This window comes from Dermacentor variabilis, chromosome 2 (genome assembly GCF_050947875.1).
Source record: "Dermacentor variabilis isolate Ectoservices chromosome 2, ASM5094787v1, whole genome shotgun sequence".
Taxonomy (NCBI): domain Eukaryota; kingdom Metazoa; phylum Arthropoda; class Arachnida; order Ixodida; family Ixodidae; genus Dermacentor; species Dermacentor variabilis.
Genome location: NC_134569.1, coordinates 167,439,142 through 167,454,634, shown reverse-complemented (window position 1 = coordinate 167,454,634; position 15,493 = coordinate 167,439,142). Strand labels below are relative to the sequence as shown.

The following is a 15,493-nucleotide window of genomic DNA, read 5'->3' as shown; positions in this document are numbered from 1 at the left end:
ACACCACGTACCCGAGCACATGAGGTTTGGACCCTCCCGCGTCTAGTCGTGCGCGGCTTAGCCGTGTCTGGGGAAAGGGGATCCTGGGGGTTGAGCTGATGCTGGGTGTTTGGACCTTTAAGGCCCCCCGGCGGAGGCAACACGCCCCTTTGTCCTCTGCTTCACATAGACGGCACCCTCGAACTGACCCACCCGGGGGAAATCGGTAGTTGCCTTTTCCTGTCTCTCTCTCCCTCTAGCCTTCGTCTTTCTCTCACTTTTCATGTTTCCTGTCTCCTTCTCATTTCTTAATTTCTTCCGATCGTCATGGCAACAAGGGTTAACCTTGTGTGAGTAGCCAACCTGGGTTATGTCATATTTGGTTATAGGGGTAGCGTACAGCTGGGGCTTGTAGGCCCTGTTTTACAAGCCCTGCAGCATCCCCCTATTGGGCTCCATGGTGGGTGACTGGCGCTACAGCCGGTAAATACACTCCCACTTATGGCCAGTTCTTTCCCTCCACTATCTGATCGCTCCCTGAGAAGGGGGCGCACCGAAGAAATCTTGCAATTTTTTGGACGCCAAAAAGAAACTTTCCCGCGATTTCATGTAATCCATTCTGAAAAACAAGGAAAACAAGCACGAACAATCTCACCTTTTGTTGTTTCGAGAACCCTAACTCAGGTATTTTGACCAGGCTATAAAGCATCAAAGATGGCTAGCGGTGATCTCCTTTTGGAGCTCCGCGACAAAAAGCAACACGAGAAACTGCCTAACCTTGTATCATTTGGAGATGTCCCAGTGAGAGTGACTCCGCACCGCACGATCAACACCACCTGTGGTGTAGTTTCGGATGATGACCTGATGGAGCTTACGGACGTTGAACTATTAGAAGAATGGAGCGATCAAAACGTAATCAATGTTAAGCGAATTCTGCTTAGGCGCGATGGAAAAGAGGTTAAAACAAAACATCTAATTCTTACGTTTGGTTGAAGTGGGCGCCCTGAGAGTATTGGGACAGGTTATGTAAAGCTCCGGGTCAGACCATATGTCCCAAACCCTCTCAGATGTTTTGAATGCCAGCGATTTGGCCACAGCTCATCGAACTGCCGCGGCCGCCAAACTTGTGCAAAATGCAGTGCTAATGAGCACTCCGCTGCATCGTGTGACAACACTCTCCACTGTGTGAACTGTGATGGAGAGCACGCCGCGTACTCGCGGTCGTGCCCATCTTGGAAAAAAGAGAAAGAGATTGTAACGTTCAAAGCAAAGGAAAGTATAAGTTTCAAGGAAGCACGCAGGCCAGTACCCTTCCTGCCAAAGAACACCTTCGCCGAAGTGGCGTGTCAGGGGGCAGCGCCGCAACGGTCTCCGGCGGCTGACCGTCTCACACCCAGTGAGGCCGTAGTGACACCCCCCCCGGCGGCTGCAGCTAGCGCTGCTACGCCGACCCAGCACACGGGGCCATCTGCCTCCGGGCAGGTGACCTCAGGCCTCAGGGCAGGTGAAGGCCTCGTCCAGCGTACCGAGGCCTTATCGCCAAAGAAAGCGCTCGGAAGAGCGCGTGTCCAGCGCCTCGCAAGAGGCGATGGACGCAACCACCAGCAAGACGGCGCCACTAGCGCCTAAGGAGCGGCGAGGGACTCTCGATCGCTCCAAAAGAGACAAAACTCCCGTCACTGCGCCTGAAAAAGGCCCGTGAGCTAATCCTCGTCTCTTCAACGCACAGCACCCAACACATATAGCATAATGGATACACAAATACTACAATGGAATGTGAGAGGACTTCTCCATAATCTCGACGACATTAGAGAACTCCTACATAAACGCAATCCCAAGTTGCTGTGTGTTCAAGAGACACACCTGAAATTAACACACACGAACTTTCTAAGACAATATGCCATTTTCCGCAAAGACCGTGATGATGCTCTCACCTCGTCAGGGGGTGTAGCCATAATAGTCGATAAGGGCGTAGCATGTCAGCAAATAAATCTCCGGACCCCCCTCGAAGCAGTTGCAGTACGAGCTGTGCTATTTGGTAAGCTAATCATGGTTAGTTCGATGTACGTCTCCCCTTCTTGTCAACTTACTAAAACAGAGTTCGAAAGCTTCATCGATGAGAGAGAGAGAGAGAGAAACTTTATTTTGGTTCCTTCAAGGATTTTGCGTCTCGAGGTCTCGGTCGTCTTGGGCGCCGGCGACTTGGGGCCTCTTCCAGCAAGGGTGGGCCCCTATTCCAGGGCTCCACTGAGCCTAGCTACCCGACTAGCGTGCTGCACTAAGGCCCTTTGGGCCGTGAGCTCGCAGCTGGTAAGCCGACTCTCCCATTGCTCCGCACTCGGGTTATTGTGTTGGTGGAATGATTTATTGTGTTTACATTCCCATGTGACATGGTATAGTGTGGGTGTGGCCCCGCACCATGGGCAGGTGTCTCTGTATTGTGTTGGGTACATTTTGTTCAGGAACTTCCTCCGCCATATATAGTCGTTGGTGATCTAAATGCACATAGCCCCCTGTGGGGTGACACGCGTTCCGATGCGCGTGGGCGCCTGATAGAAAATTTTCTGTTTTCTTCAGGTGCATGTTTATTGAACAAAAAGGAACCAACGTACTACTATGTTACACATAAAACATACTCGTCCATAGACTTGAGCATAGCTTCGAGCTCATAATTTCCGTACCTGCAGTGGTCTGTTCTGAAGAACCCCTATGGGGGTGACCACTTCCCAATTACGTTAAATCTAACAAAACCGGATACATGCACGCCCCATTTCGCTCGATGGAACCTCGAATCAGCAGACCGGGAACTGTATGAGAACTCACATATTTACGCGACGATGACATTTCTGATTTTAATATAGACGACGCTGCGGCATACCTAACTGGTTTTATTTTTGACGCTGCAACGAAATTCATGAAACAATTTAACGGACTGGCAAAGAACCGTCGCGTCCCATGCTGGAATGACGAATGTCGAAAAGCCCGCAAAAATCAAAACAAAACTTTGGGATTGCTTCTCAATTCTTCAACAGCTGAAAATCTTATTATTTTAAACACGTCAAATCACAAGGCAGGAGAACACGTCGACGTGCAATGAGAGAGAGCTGGGAGCGTTACATATCTAGGATAAATTCTTACAAAGATGAGGCAAAGGTGTGGAATAGGGTAAATAAACTAAAAGGCCGGGAGACAAACCCCCTGCCCTTATTAAGTACCCAAGGAGATGGCCTGGAAGACCAGGCAGACTGTCTAGATGAACACTTTGCCTATATCTCCAGTGCATTTCATTACACGCGATCATTCCTCAAGTTCAAAGAACGTGCAAAGCGACAGCGCCTTGATAGGAAATGTGGCCATTATGAAGATTACAACCGCCCGTTCAGTTTAGCTGAGCTTCAAACTTCTCTTGCATGTTGCGACAGCTCAGCGCCAGGTGGTGACCGTATCATATATCAAATGATCAAGTCCCTCCACCCTGAAACACAGAAAACACTCCTCTCACTTTATAATGTCATGTGGGCGGCTGGATATATTCCGCCTTCTTGGAAATAAGCTATAATAATACCTATACTCAAACAAGGTAAGGACCCGTCCTTGCCTAGTAGTTACAGACCTATCACTACGCCATAGAGGCATAAAGGGGAATGTACTAGCGGACGAAATGGCTACACCAATCACCTCGCAAGCTATTATTCCTACGGCTGCTGTCCCTGTCACAGATCTGAAGCCTATCTTACGGAAGAATCTGCGAAGCCACTGGCAACGCTTGTGGGACGTGGAAACTACGAATAAGCTTCACTTGATTGAGCCAAAATTAGGTTTCTGGCCCCCGAAAACACGACGAACTGATGTCCTGTTCTGTCGACTTAGGATAGGACACACCTATAACACCCACAATTTTTTACTGAGCGGAAAGGAGCCTCCAACGTGTGGTAGATGTGGTGAGAGGCTGACCGTTCTCCACGTCCTCCTGGAGTATCGGGAAGCCGAAGCTGAGAGAAAGGACATTTTCCCCTTGTATATCGCCAGCACACCCCTCTCCATCCAGCAATGTTTCTTGGTGAAGAACCGTTCTTTGACACCAAAGCAGTTCTGGGTTTCTTGAACTATGTGGACTTGCAAGTTTTTAGCCCCAGAAATTCATAGCACATCCCCTTTCTAGAGGAAGCCGCTATGATGGTACTCTCGCATAACACATGGCTACAGGCCTTTGCATCCCAAGGACTCTGTTTAGGCAGTAGTGCTTATTGCAAAAAGTATATCTGTGAGATATTTTACTAAATCATCATTATTTCACAATGTGTATTTCGTGTCCATTGTACAGCCCATTAACCATCGGCATAGTTTTATCTTGTATAGGTTTTATGCACTTTATAGCGACTGTTTTTAGGCCCCTTTACAGCCACCGTAACATATGCCCTTCGTTATTCATAGCTCCGTTGCGAACGCATTACCACCGGCCTGGCGCTCTTTGGCCACATTTGGCCCTTGCGCCACAAAACACCACATTCATCATCATCATCAACAAAGCGCAACCGAGTGCATCAGACATGAATGCTGTTTTTTGCTGCATTCACTCCACCTTACCGATTCCCTGCACCAGTTCGTTTATTTTCTCTCTCTCGGATCATGTTGTAACGCATGCACATTTTTCTCGCTCATTTGCTACTTGTTCTTGGTGGTGTTGCTTCGTGCACTGCCGCGCTGATAAAACTGAGGAGAGGAGATTACAGCAAGGGTAAGGCGATGGCGGCCGTGGAAGTTGCTATGAATGTGTCGGGGAGACAGGAGCAGGTCCGATGATAGCGACGCGTGTGGGAGGGGAGAGGAGAACGAGAATTGTGATATGCTGTGATAAACTTTTTGGTGCCATTTTTTACAGTGAGTCTGACAGGTTAAGCGGCCCATGAGGCCGCTTAGCCCTCGGTCACGATTAACGCCGCGTTTAAGGGCCGCCTATATGAGAAGTTTTTTTGCTCATATGTAGTGACGGCTACATGCAGGGTGTTATCTGAGACTTCATTGAGAGTGTAGGCCCGCTCTTGGCTCGAGGCATGCCGTTAGGGTGGATTGAACAGTGCTGTTTGTACGCGTAAATAAATACAATTGTTTTTGGTTGCTTCAGTTTCGCTGTTCCTCAGAGTAGTGGCCGTTGTGGAACTAATTAGTGAAGTGGAAAACAATCACATTGCTGCATCAGTGGCTCAAATTCTCACTACAGCTATCTAAATGATACTGCGGATAATTATACACGCGTTGCACAATCAGCCTTTTGATATCAAAACTGGGAGCTTCAGGGACATATTCAGTCAAGATTGAGGATATTGCCTTTTACACATCACTCTAGACTTCTGGGATAGAAATTTAAACTCTATGTTTTTACCAAAAGGTTTTCATTGATATAGCACGAGGATTTGAGATGAAGTAATAAACCATTAGTTAAATGTCACTGCAACAACGTATGCGTACATCGGACTAGACATCCATAGTGCTATAGACAATTATTCATTCGGATATATCAGTTACAAAACACACCTATTATTTCGCATATTTAGGGAAAGTGACGCTGTGGAACGCTGCGAAGAGGACCTAGCTAGTTGCATCGACTCAGATCCATCTCTAAAAGCCATACAGACGCAATATGCTACAATCCGCCGAGACGCCTGCGGGAACAGTACCTTCAATCTGTCCAAAAGTAAGTCCATGTTGCATCTAGTTGTCAAGGTTGCATCAGGTTGTCAAGTACACCGGGATGTGACTTTACAATTGCTAGGCGGACAGCGGCATGCAGGTAGACAGTGGGGCATGTCATGAGACAGGCATTTGAGGAATCGCCTGACGTTTGTACGAAGGCGCGAGTAAGAGCGGGTACAAGAGATAAAATATGGGGGCTTTTGCTACTTGAATATGGGACTTTTCCTAAGCACTACGGTCATTTTTTGGTCATTTTGTATCCGTTTTTTCTGTACGCGTTCCGGCATCGCTCAGTGAGGTTGAGTTTGTTTAGGCTCCAAAGCTGGCTGCCGGTTCGGTGAACCAGGAGCAGTAGTGGGCAATGATGCCCCATTTGGTGATCGTTGTGTCGAAAGGCACGCGGGAGGAACTTGAAACCCGGAAGATAAATGCACCTCGGACCGTCTCTCTCGCACCTCAGGTGCTCGTGATGAGTCAGTCATGCCAGATTATACCTTTCTCATGGCTTACGGCACTCCACTTTCAAAATACTATCACTGATTTTCCAGGGTGAGCAGTAGAGGGCCGTAGTAGAAAGCGGCCCTGCTCTCCTGGAGCAGTATGTGCGCTCGGGGCAGGCTTTTCGTATACTGCTCTCTGTGACTTTTCAAAAGCATTTTATTGGTCCACTTTAAGTGACATAAAAGATCTCCTGCAAGAAGACGCGCAAAAATCAGTAGCGAGAATCCGCAGAGCAAGCGAAACGGCAGAAAAGCAGGTACGGCCGACCTCTTTTTAGCCTGGCACGAGCAAAGGTTCTGCTCCAGGAGAGTAGCGCCGGTCTCTCCTACGACCCTTACTGCTCCTCCGGGAAAATCAGTGATGTTATTTTCAAGGTAGAGTGGTGTAAGGCGCGAGAAAGGTGTAATCTGGCATGATTCACTCAGGACGAGCAGCGCAGGCGCGAGAAGGTGTGTCCGACGTGTCTTTACCTTCTGAGATTCGCGAACGTGCGACGTAGCCTCAGTCAGAGGCAACATAATATGGTGCGTCAGTGGCCACCGCTTCACCTAGTTCACCGCGCCGGCAGCCAGCGTCGGAGCCTAAACAAACTGGCGCATAGGCATGGCCAGCGCGCGACACCACTCCGTAATGCCGGCACGCTTCAGGACAAACGCATACAAAACGAGGAAAGAAACTTGTCCTCCGTGGTACGTAGGAAAAGTCAGATATTCAAGGATCGAAAACACCATATTTCTGCCTAGCACCCGCTCTTTCACGCGCCTGAGCACAAACGTTTGTCGATTTCTGAAATGGCACGCGCCTTTGTGCTGCCTAGCAATTGTAAAGTCAACACCGGGATACCTGATACACGTGCTATAATATAACATAGCACTGTGCTTTTCTTTATTTAAGCCCATGTCTAATAACACAATGATCTGTCACAAATGAATTGTTTCACAGCTTGCGCATTCTCATGTCGATTTCTCCAAAATTCTCCAAATTTATTAAATGAAAAAAATCAAGACCAACATATTACTGCTTAATATTTTGCTAGAGATTTCGCTCCGCAATTTAAAAAGTGATACTCTGCAGTAATAAATATATGACCGCTTAACAGAAATTCACAAACTAGTGACACTACTGCATTGCAAAATTTTATTAGTTTCTGGTAATATCGTGCCAGACTGCACACAAGACGCAAACTTTAAACAAACTGGTAACCTTAATATCAATCTATTTTTAGCACATTTTCAGAGGGACATCACGAATGTGGTTTAAAATTTTTGCTGCAAACATAAGTCTGCTCTACTGCTCGGCTCTTTAGCGTAGCAATTGCGCCACGTGCAATAAGGCGAGCAGCAAAAAACTTATTGAAGAAATATTAATTAGCTCACTGGATATTGTACTCCGGAGTGTAAGTAATGCGCGCCTCTTCAGGTATTAGACTGCTCTTGTACATGTTGATTGGCTCTATGTGCTCCAAGCAACTTAAAGTAGTATGATGGAACTAAAACAAAGAAAAGAAAGCAATTGCCCAGAACCCGTTTCACGATGACCGTCCACGGCACTACGTTTGGCATTGAATCAATATAGCGACGTAACGTATTGCCACCATTAAAATTAGTTATGTGTGAGGCGTGTACTACAGCGGAATTTCCTGCCAAGTTAGGTCACTGTGTATATGGCAGCAGGTGTCTTTCACACTTCAATGAACGTCTTTGACGCCAACTTCAACACACATTGTGACGTATTCTTAAAAATGGCCGTCGTAGACGTATTGAACAGGTTTAACAGGGATAAGCGGGCTAGTTGGTGGTCGTTATTGGAATGCATCATGTAACCGCACAAAAACAAGTGACAAAGAAGGAACACACAAGACAGGCGCGGATGATGCATTCCAATTCATCCTGTTGTGTCAATGATGCATGATGATGAGACATGATGTATTCCAATTCCAGTAGACGTATTGAAAAGTGTTTACGTGTTAACAACGCCCGGTGCCATCAAGTACCGCCGCTACGAAGCCTGTGCGTGACCTCCGAAATGCATTGCGCTCTGGAGCGTGCGAACACTTACAAACGCGGCATGCGGCAACCGGACCAACCAGAAACCTCTCGTGCTTCTTTCTGGACACACTGCACCATCTAGTGCACCGCCGAGAAGTCCGCGCTCGACCTCTAAGACGCGAAGCGTGGAGCACCGCTGTCTGAGAGCGCAGAGAATTGTTCCCTCGTTTGCCGCACACCCGTTGGAACATACCCAGTGGCCCAAATTTGCGAGGTTCACTGAAGAGCGGCACATACCCAGTGCATTCATGGCTCACCTCGGTAATGCATAAACGTAAATGACGTTCATTGAAAAGCAGAATATACCCGATGCATCTCTAGCACAGCCTGCTAAAGCGTCGGGCTGCTGTGCTTTAATGACTTTTGTGATGTGGGTTCGATTTCCTTCGGCATAGGAGAACTTTAAGCTATCTTTTTCTTTATTGTAGAGCGCCAGATTCATAGTGGCTCATAACTATTTACAGAAGCTGGATTCAAATATCTCATTGAAGAGCGGAACACTTCTACTGTCCCATACGCAATAATCGAAATTCGCCTCAAAGAAATTGACTGAAGACCAAAACAGAGAGAGTGGCATATACCCCGGGCTCCGAGTCGGCGTGAAAGATTTGCATCGACACAGTAGCACCTACCCAGTCCCACATTAGTGCGATTCATGTCGGCACGAAAGAGGTTCGTTGAAGATCGGCACAAATATACTCATTGTCACATACTCAATGACCAAACTTGTTCGGACGGTTCGTTTAAAACCTTGTTCACTTAACTTACGAGCCAGATGCGCTATCCATTCGAAGCCGCACTACCAAGTGACTCAGGTAGGCGGGAAAGCGGCTAGATAGAAGCATAGACACAAACATAGCCCTTGGAAAGTGTGTGATGCGCCGGAGGAATACTAATCCATGAAAAGGGGGCACGTAGACACTTTTCAATACGGGTATGACGGCAGTTTTGAAGAACACGCAACAATGTGTGTTGAAGTTGGCGTCAAAGACGTTCATTTAGGAGTGGAAGACACCTACTGCCATATACACAGTGACCTAAGTTGGCGTCAACGTGGTTCAGGGAAGAACAGCATCTACCGAGTAGGACATACCCATAGATCCAGACACGCCTCCCTCCACGGTAATGGACGCACTAATGCGGTAGCCCAAGAACTTGCTAACTGGGCGCCATTGGAAGAGCTGGCCAACCCAGACGACGCACCGACAGAACCACTGAAATACACTGAAACTCTACAATATTACAGAGGTAGCAGGAAATATTTCCCTCCACCACATAATTCCCATAACCGAGATGATGCCGTCACGTGGCGACTGCTTCAAACTAATTATTTCCCTGCCTCTTCTATCTTCACCTCTTCCACCCCACACAATATCCCTCATACTGTCTCTATTGTGGAGCAAAGCCTACAGTATATCATGGCACCTGGCAGTGCCCACACCCTCCGGGTCACTCCCCTATTCCTTCACCTTGGCCTTCCTCCTGGGAGACTGCGCTGATGAGCTTACACCTGCAAGAGCAGCAACGGCTGATCCGGCGGGCATGCGGAGTGGCGCGAGCCAATGGTGGCCTGGACTAAGGGCTCCACCCTATAAGGCAGTCACCATATGTCATTGCAAATAAAAGTTTTCTCTTTCGCTCTCTCTCTCTCTCCAAGAATTTCTGCCAGCACCGGTACCCACAGTCACCCATGTCTGCGTGGAAGAGGTTTGTTAAAGAGCGGCAAGTTTGAACACATTGCCCTGTATTCACTGCCACTAGTTGGTTCTATGGTTGCTTTCGAACCCTGTTCCCTCAACATTGCAGCCCGATGCGCTACTGATTCGAGCACGGAATATACAGCGATCCACGTAGGCAAAAAAGACAGATAGAAACCTATAAACATAGGTCGATTGTTGGCCTGCCTAGAGAGCGTGAACTACCCTAAAAAGCATCCTTACGTGCACGTGATCAATTTGAGCGAGTTTCTGTGAAAAAATTGCACTGCACCAGTATGTGAATCTGTATGTCTATGCAGGCGGGGTCGCATTTTTCGCGACAGCCAGATACAATAATTTCCATCACCTGTCTTTGCAAACGTACCTCTGTACTGTAGAGACGTGGCTTTACAATTTGCATCTCACTAAACGTAAACAAAAGTGCAGTCCTTGTTTTTCCGCTTTCTGCGCCGATACTGTTATCATTAGTATAGAATCAGAAAACCATTTTACAGGTAGAGTTGCTTAAGTACATGGGTATAAAGTATGACGGAAAAGTCAACTGGCATTCTCACGTAGAGAATATTGCAACGAAGGAGACACGAGCCGTAGGTTTACTACGTAGAATAAGTAACAGGCATTCTGGTATGCGAAGTGACAAAGTAATTATGATTTATCGTATGTATATACCACCCATTCTAGATTTTAGTGGTGTTTTGTTCTCCAGAAACACAACATATTCAATAAGAAGACTTGTTCTTTTAGAAAGAGATGCTCTTCAACTATGTTTAAGTCTTCCTAAATTGGTTGCTAATAATGTATTATAGCAGGAAGCGCGCCCACCTGCTCTTCACACGCGATTCCGCATGCTTGCGGTTTAAATCTACTTAGAACTTACGAATCTTCCGTACGACGTGTACAATATGCATTTATTAGGGACCTAAATTCGTATTTTGAGAACACGTGGTCACAGTTGCATACCCCACAGGTATTATTCGTACAAGCCCAATTAGCCCCCTTAAATGTTCGCCTTAGGGAAATCATTCTTCTTGATAGGTCTCCAGGGTCGTTCGAAGTTGAATTTGCAGACATTTTACCAAACAATGCGAAATTCCTCTCCCCAACATATTTGAAGGACCGTTTACAAGAATATTTAGCCCGTTTCCCAATAAATGTATTAGCGACTGATGCTTCTTCCTGTGAAGAAAAGGCAGGCATGGGAATCTACTCACCATCGCTCCATTCGTCTTGTTCACTTCGCCTATCAAACTATACACGAATTTTTCACGCCGAACTGTTGGCAATAGTTCTAGCGTTGTGGAAATTGCCCCTTCATACTACGAAAGTTATTAACGTCACAGATTCTCTATCTGTATGCAGCGCACTTATGCGTCTACAAAGTCGACAGCATTGAACACATTTCATAGATTAGCTCCGCCTCACTTAAGTTTGTTCATTTAGTATGGGACCAAGGCCACCGAGACATTCATATTAATGAAACAGCCGATTCCATAGCCGAGCTTCTTTAAGAGGTCCGGTGATATCTGTGCTGCCGTCTACTGCGCACATTACTGCAGCCAGATATAGACAGTTTTCTTTGACCGAAGACAAAAAAGCCCTGTCATTATCAAAATCTACATATTTTATGCACCTAAATTATTCTTGGAACCGATAATGCTGTCCTAACCAGCAAATCGAAGTTTCATTTACGAGGCTGCGTTGCTGTATTCCAGACTTAATTTTACTTGCACAAATGTTGTCTGACGGTATCCCCTTTGCGCCACTTCTGCAATGAGTCGAAATCCACCGATAATTTTGTATCACCGTGTCGGCGGTTTTCTACTTATGGAAAACGATGCCTATAAAATCCGCTTCAAAATCTAGGATTCCCTTTACGCAGTACTGCTATACTCGCCCTTGGGGCAACGGTATTAGGATACGGCCACAGGAACGTTTGCCTAGCAATTTATAATTTCTTATGTGACGCAAAAAGTCTGCCTTATTAATATTTTACAGTTACCACAAATGATTTACTTTTAATTAAATTTTCAATATTCAAAATGTAAAAGCACAAATTTGCAGTTAAAATCTTATCAGTATTACTAATCAAAATTTAGCTTGCTCATGTTTAAGTATATCCTTTACATTGTGTATTACAGTACGATGTTTTTGTTAGTATTCCTATCAAGGCAAGGATCGCTATCGTATTGATCAGTACTTTATCTCATGTATTAACAGTTAATTTTTCATCCTGTGTTATTCATTTACTTTCCTTCTTGGTGTTATTTATTCATTATCTATTTATCTTATTTTTCAATCACATTACCACCCGATTCGAGGCGTATCCTCCATAATGGGTTTCTGACATTGCTTGAGGCTTCATCATCATCATCATCATCATCGACGGCACCTGGTCTGGCTCATTGTTGCGGTCCGGCTTCGGTCTGTAGGGCCTCTTAGCGCACACCCGATCATAAGTCGAGCGCATTTTTCCTCCAATTGCCATTCCTGGGGGGAGGGGGGTATTCTGTAAGAGTCCACCTAGTGGACAGTCCATTTCGGCCGCTACTGAATGGATGCAGCTGCACGAGCGAAGAGGAGACGAGCGGTCCTAGCCAATCAGCAGCGGCCGAAATGGACAGTCCACTAAGTGGACTCTTACAGAATACCCTCTCCTGGGCCCGCGGTCATCCGATACCGGCTGGAGTGCCGTGTTTCTTTGTTTTGCATGTTTTCAGCCAGACGCTGCGAGCCGAAGCGCCTGTGTTGTAATCTGTTCTTTGAGGTTTGGCTGTCTGGGGACAGTTAATAGAGTTCCGTCGGGTCGCCCGATGTCTGCTGCTGCTCCGCGGGGCAGTATCTAGCGTCTCGCGGGGCAATAACACTGTCACTACAGCGCCGTCGCCAATCAGTCATCATGCCATCACACTCACCGCCGACCTTGAGAAGCTAGTGCCAGAGAAATGTGGGCCGATACCGGAGTCAGTGCATATCGCATGTAGCCGAAGCAATCAAAATCTCAGAATGATCACTCTAGATTTATAACAACAATGTCTTTAACAATACAGTGTGTGATTATACTGCTTGAATGGTAATTGTGTTAACCTGGGCAGTCATCATGAGACAGTCATCAAGGGCAGCTGTATTAAACGCTGAGATTTTCTGCCAACCCAAGCTTCTGTGTTTTATCAAACAACTGATCACGCGTGTCATAATTTGTGGTTTCTAAGTTGCCATATAGGCTCTGTCAGCTAAAACCGGTTGAAGTCAGTAGTTTTAGTACTCTGCCTATCTAGAGAGCTTTTAACAGTAAGCCTGAAGATGATTGTGAGGCGTGTTTGCTGTTAATAATTAATAACTTTGATTTAAATTGAATCCTAATGAATCAATGACCTAGTCGGTGGGGAATATTTCTCAAGGGTTCCTATGCATGAAATCTTGAATTTGGCAAAGTTCGGTACCTTCACGACCTAGTCAAGATGTCAAACAGTACGGTCCGCATGCTTTTGACAAGTGGGCTACCTATGTATACGTCCTTGATAACGTGCTCTATTGCTTGCAATTCGCTATTACAGAAAAGTTACTGCTCGAGAAGTTTGTTCAAACAACCCGTGCGCACTGTCATACCAACACACAAAAGCACAATGTGCTTCACACGCTAAAATCAGCCGGTGTTCAAGGGGTCATTCGGCACACGTCGAAGTAGAGCTGCAGCGATATTCTCGTCGTTACGAGCATACTGTTATGACTGAGCTACAAAGCGAAGCAACCACGTTACCGGGAATAATACCCAATCAGGAAAACGACAAACTTCGTCATTCCGGCTTTGCTTGGTTATGCGGACGGTGGGCGGCGGCTTTTTTCGAGTGAGCTGATAAATTGTAAGGTGTCCCTCTGCTAGGGTAAGCAGTGCCCCTGGCGTCTCTCGACAGACTTCAGGTTCATCATCATCATCGTCATCATCATCATCATCAGCCTGGTTACGCCCACTGCAGGGCAAAGGCCTCTCCCATATTTCTCCAACAGCCCCGGTCATGTACTAATTGTGGCCATGCCGTCCCTGCAAACTTCTTAATCTCATCCGTCCACCTAACTTTCTGCCGCCCTCTGCTACGCTTCTCTTCCCTTGGAATCCAGTCCGTAACCCTTAATGACCATCGGTTATCTTCCCTCCTCATTACATGTCCTGCCCATGCCCATTTCTTTTTCTTGATTTCAACTAAGATGTCATTAACTCGCGTTTGTTCCCTCACCCAATCTGCTCTTTTCTTATCCCTTAACGTTACACCTATCACTCTTCTTTGCATAGCTCGTTGCGTCGTCCTCAATTTGAGTAGAACCCTTTTCGTAAGCCTCCATGTTTCTGCCCCGTAGGTTAGTACTGGTAAGACACAGCTATTATACACTTTTCTCTTGAGGGATAATGGCAACTTGCTGTTCATGATCTGAGAATGCCTGCCAAACGCAGCCCAGCCCATTCTTATTCTTCTGATTATTTCCGTCTCATGATCCGGATCCGCAGTCACCACCTGTCCTAAGTAGATGTATTCCCTTACGACTTCCAGTGCCTCGCTGCCTATTGTAAATTGCTGTTCTCTTCCGAGACTGTTAAACATTACTTTAGTTTTCTGCAGATTAATTTTAGACCCACTCTTCTTCTTTGCCTCTCCAGGTCAGTGAGCATGCATTGCAGTTGGTCCACTGAGTTACTAACTAAGGCAATATCATCAGCGAATCGCAAGTTACTAAGGTATTCTCCATTAACTTTTATCCCCATTTCTTCCCAATCCAGGTCTCTGAATACCTCCTGTAAACATGCTGTGAATAGCACTGGAGAGATCGTATCTCCCTGCCTGACGCCTTTCTTTATTGGGATTTTGTTGCTTTCTTTATGGAGGACTATGGTGGCTGTGGAGCCGCTATAGATATCTTTCAGTATTTTTACATACGGCTCGTCTACACCCTGATTCCGTAATGCCTCCATGACTGCTGAGGTTTCGACAGAATCAAATGCTTTCTCGTATTCGATGAAAGCTATATATAAGGGTTGGTTATATTCCGTACATTTCTCTATCACCTGATTGATAGTGTGAATATGATCTATTGTTGAGTAGCCTTTACGGAATCCTGCCTGGTCCTTTGCTTGGCAGAAGTCTAAGGTGTTCCTGATTCTATTTGCGATTACCTTAGTAAATAGTTTGTAGGCAACGCACAGTAAGCTGATCGGTCTATAATTTTTCAAGTCTTTGGCATCCCCTTTCTTATGGATTAGGATTATGTTAGCGTTTTTCCAAGATTCCGGTACGCTCGACATCATGAGGCACTGCGTATACAGGGTGGCCAGTTTCTCTAGAACAATCTGCCCACCATCCTTCAACAAATCTGCTGTTACCTGATCCTCCCCAGCTGCCTTCCCCCTTTGCATATCTCCCAAGGCTTTCTTTACTTCTTGCGGCGTTACCTTCGGGATTTCGAATTCCTCTAGACTATTTTCTCTTCCATTATCGTCGTGGGTGCCACTGCTACTGTATAAATCTCTATAGAACTCCTCAGCCACTTGAACTATCTCATCCA

At 46.3% G+C, this 15,493-nt stretch overlaps 1 protein-coding gene across 1 annotated transcript in view; it reads left to right on the top strand.

Moving 5' to 3' along the window:
* Nucleotides 1–15,493, top strand: part of LOC142571060 (uncharacterized) — a 79,461-nt gene that overhangs the window by 28,893 nt on the left and 35,075 nt on the right. The window contains exon 4 of the mRNA XM_075679357.1: nt 5,535–5,674. Coding sequence (XP_075535472.1) covers nt 5,535–5,674 — 140 coding nt within the window. The remainder of the gene's footprint in view (nt 1–5,534; nt 5,675–15,493) is intronic.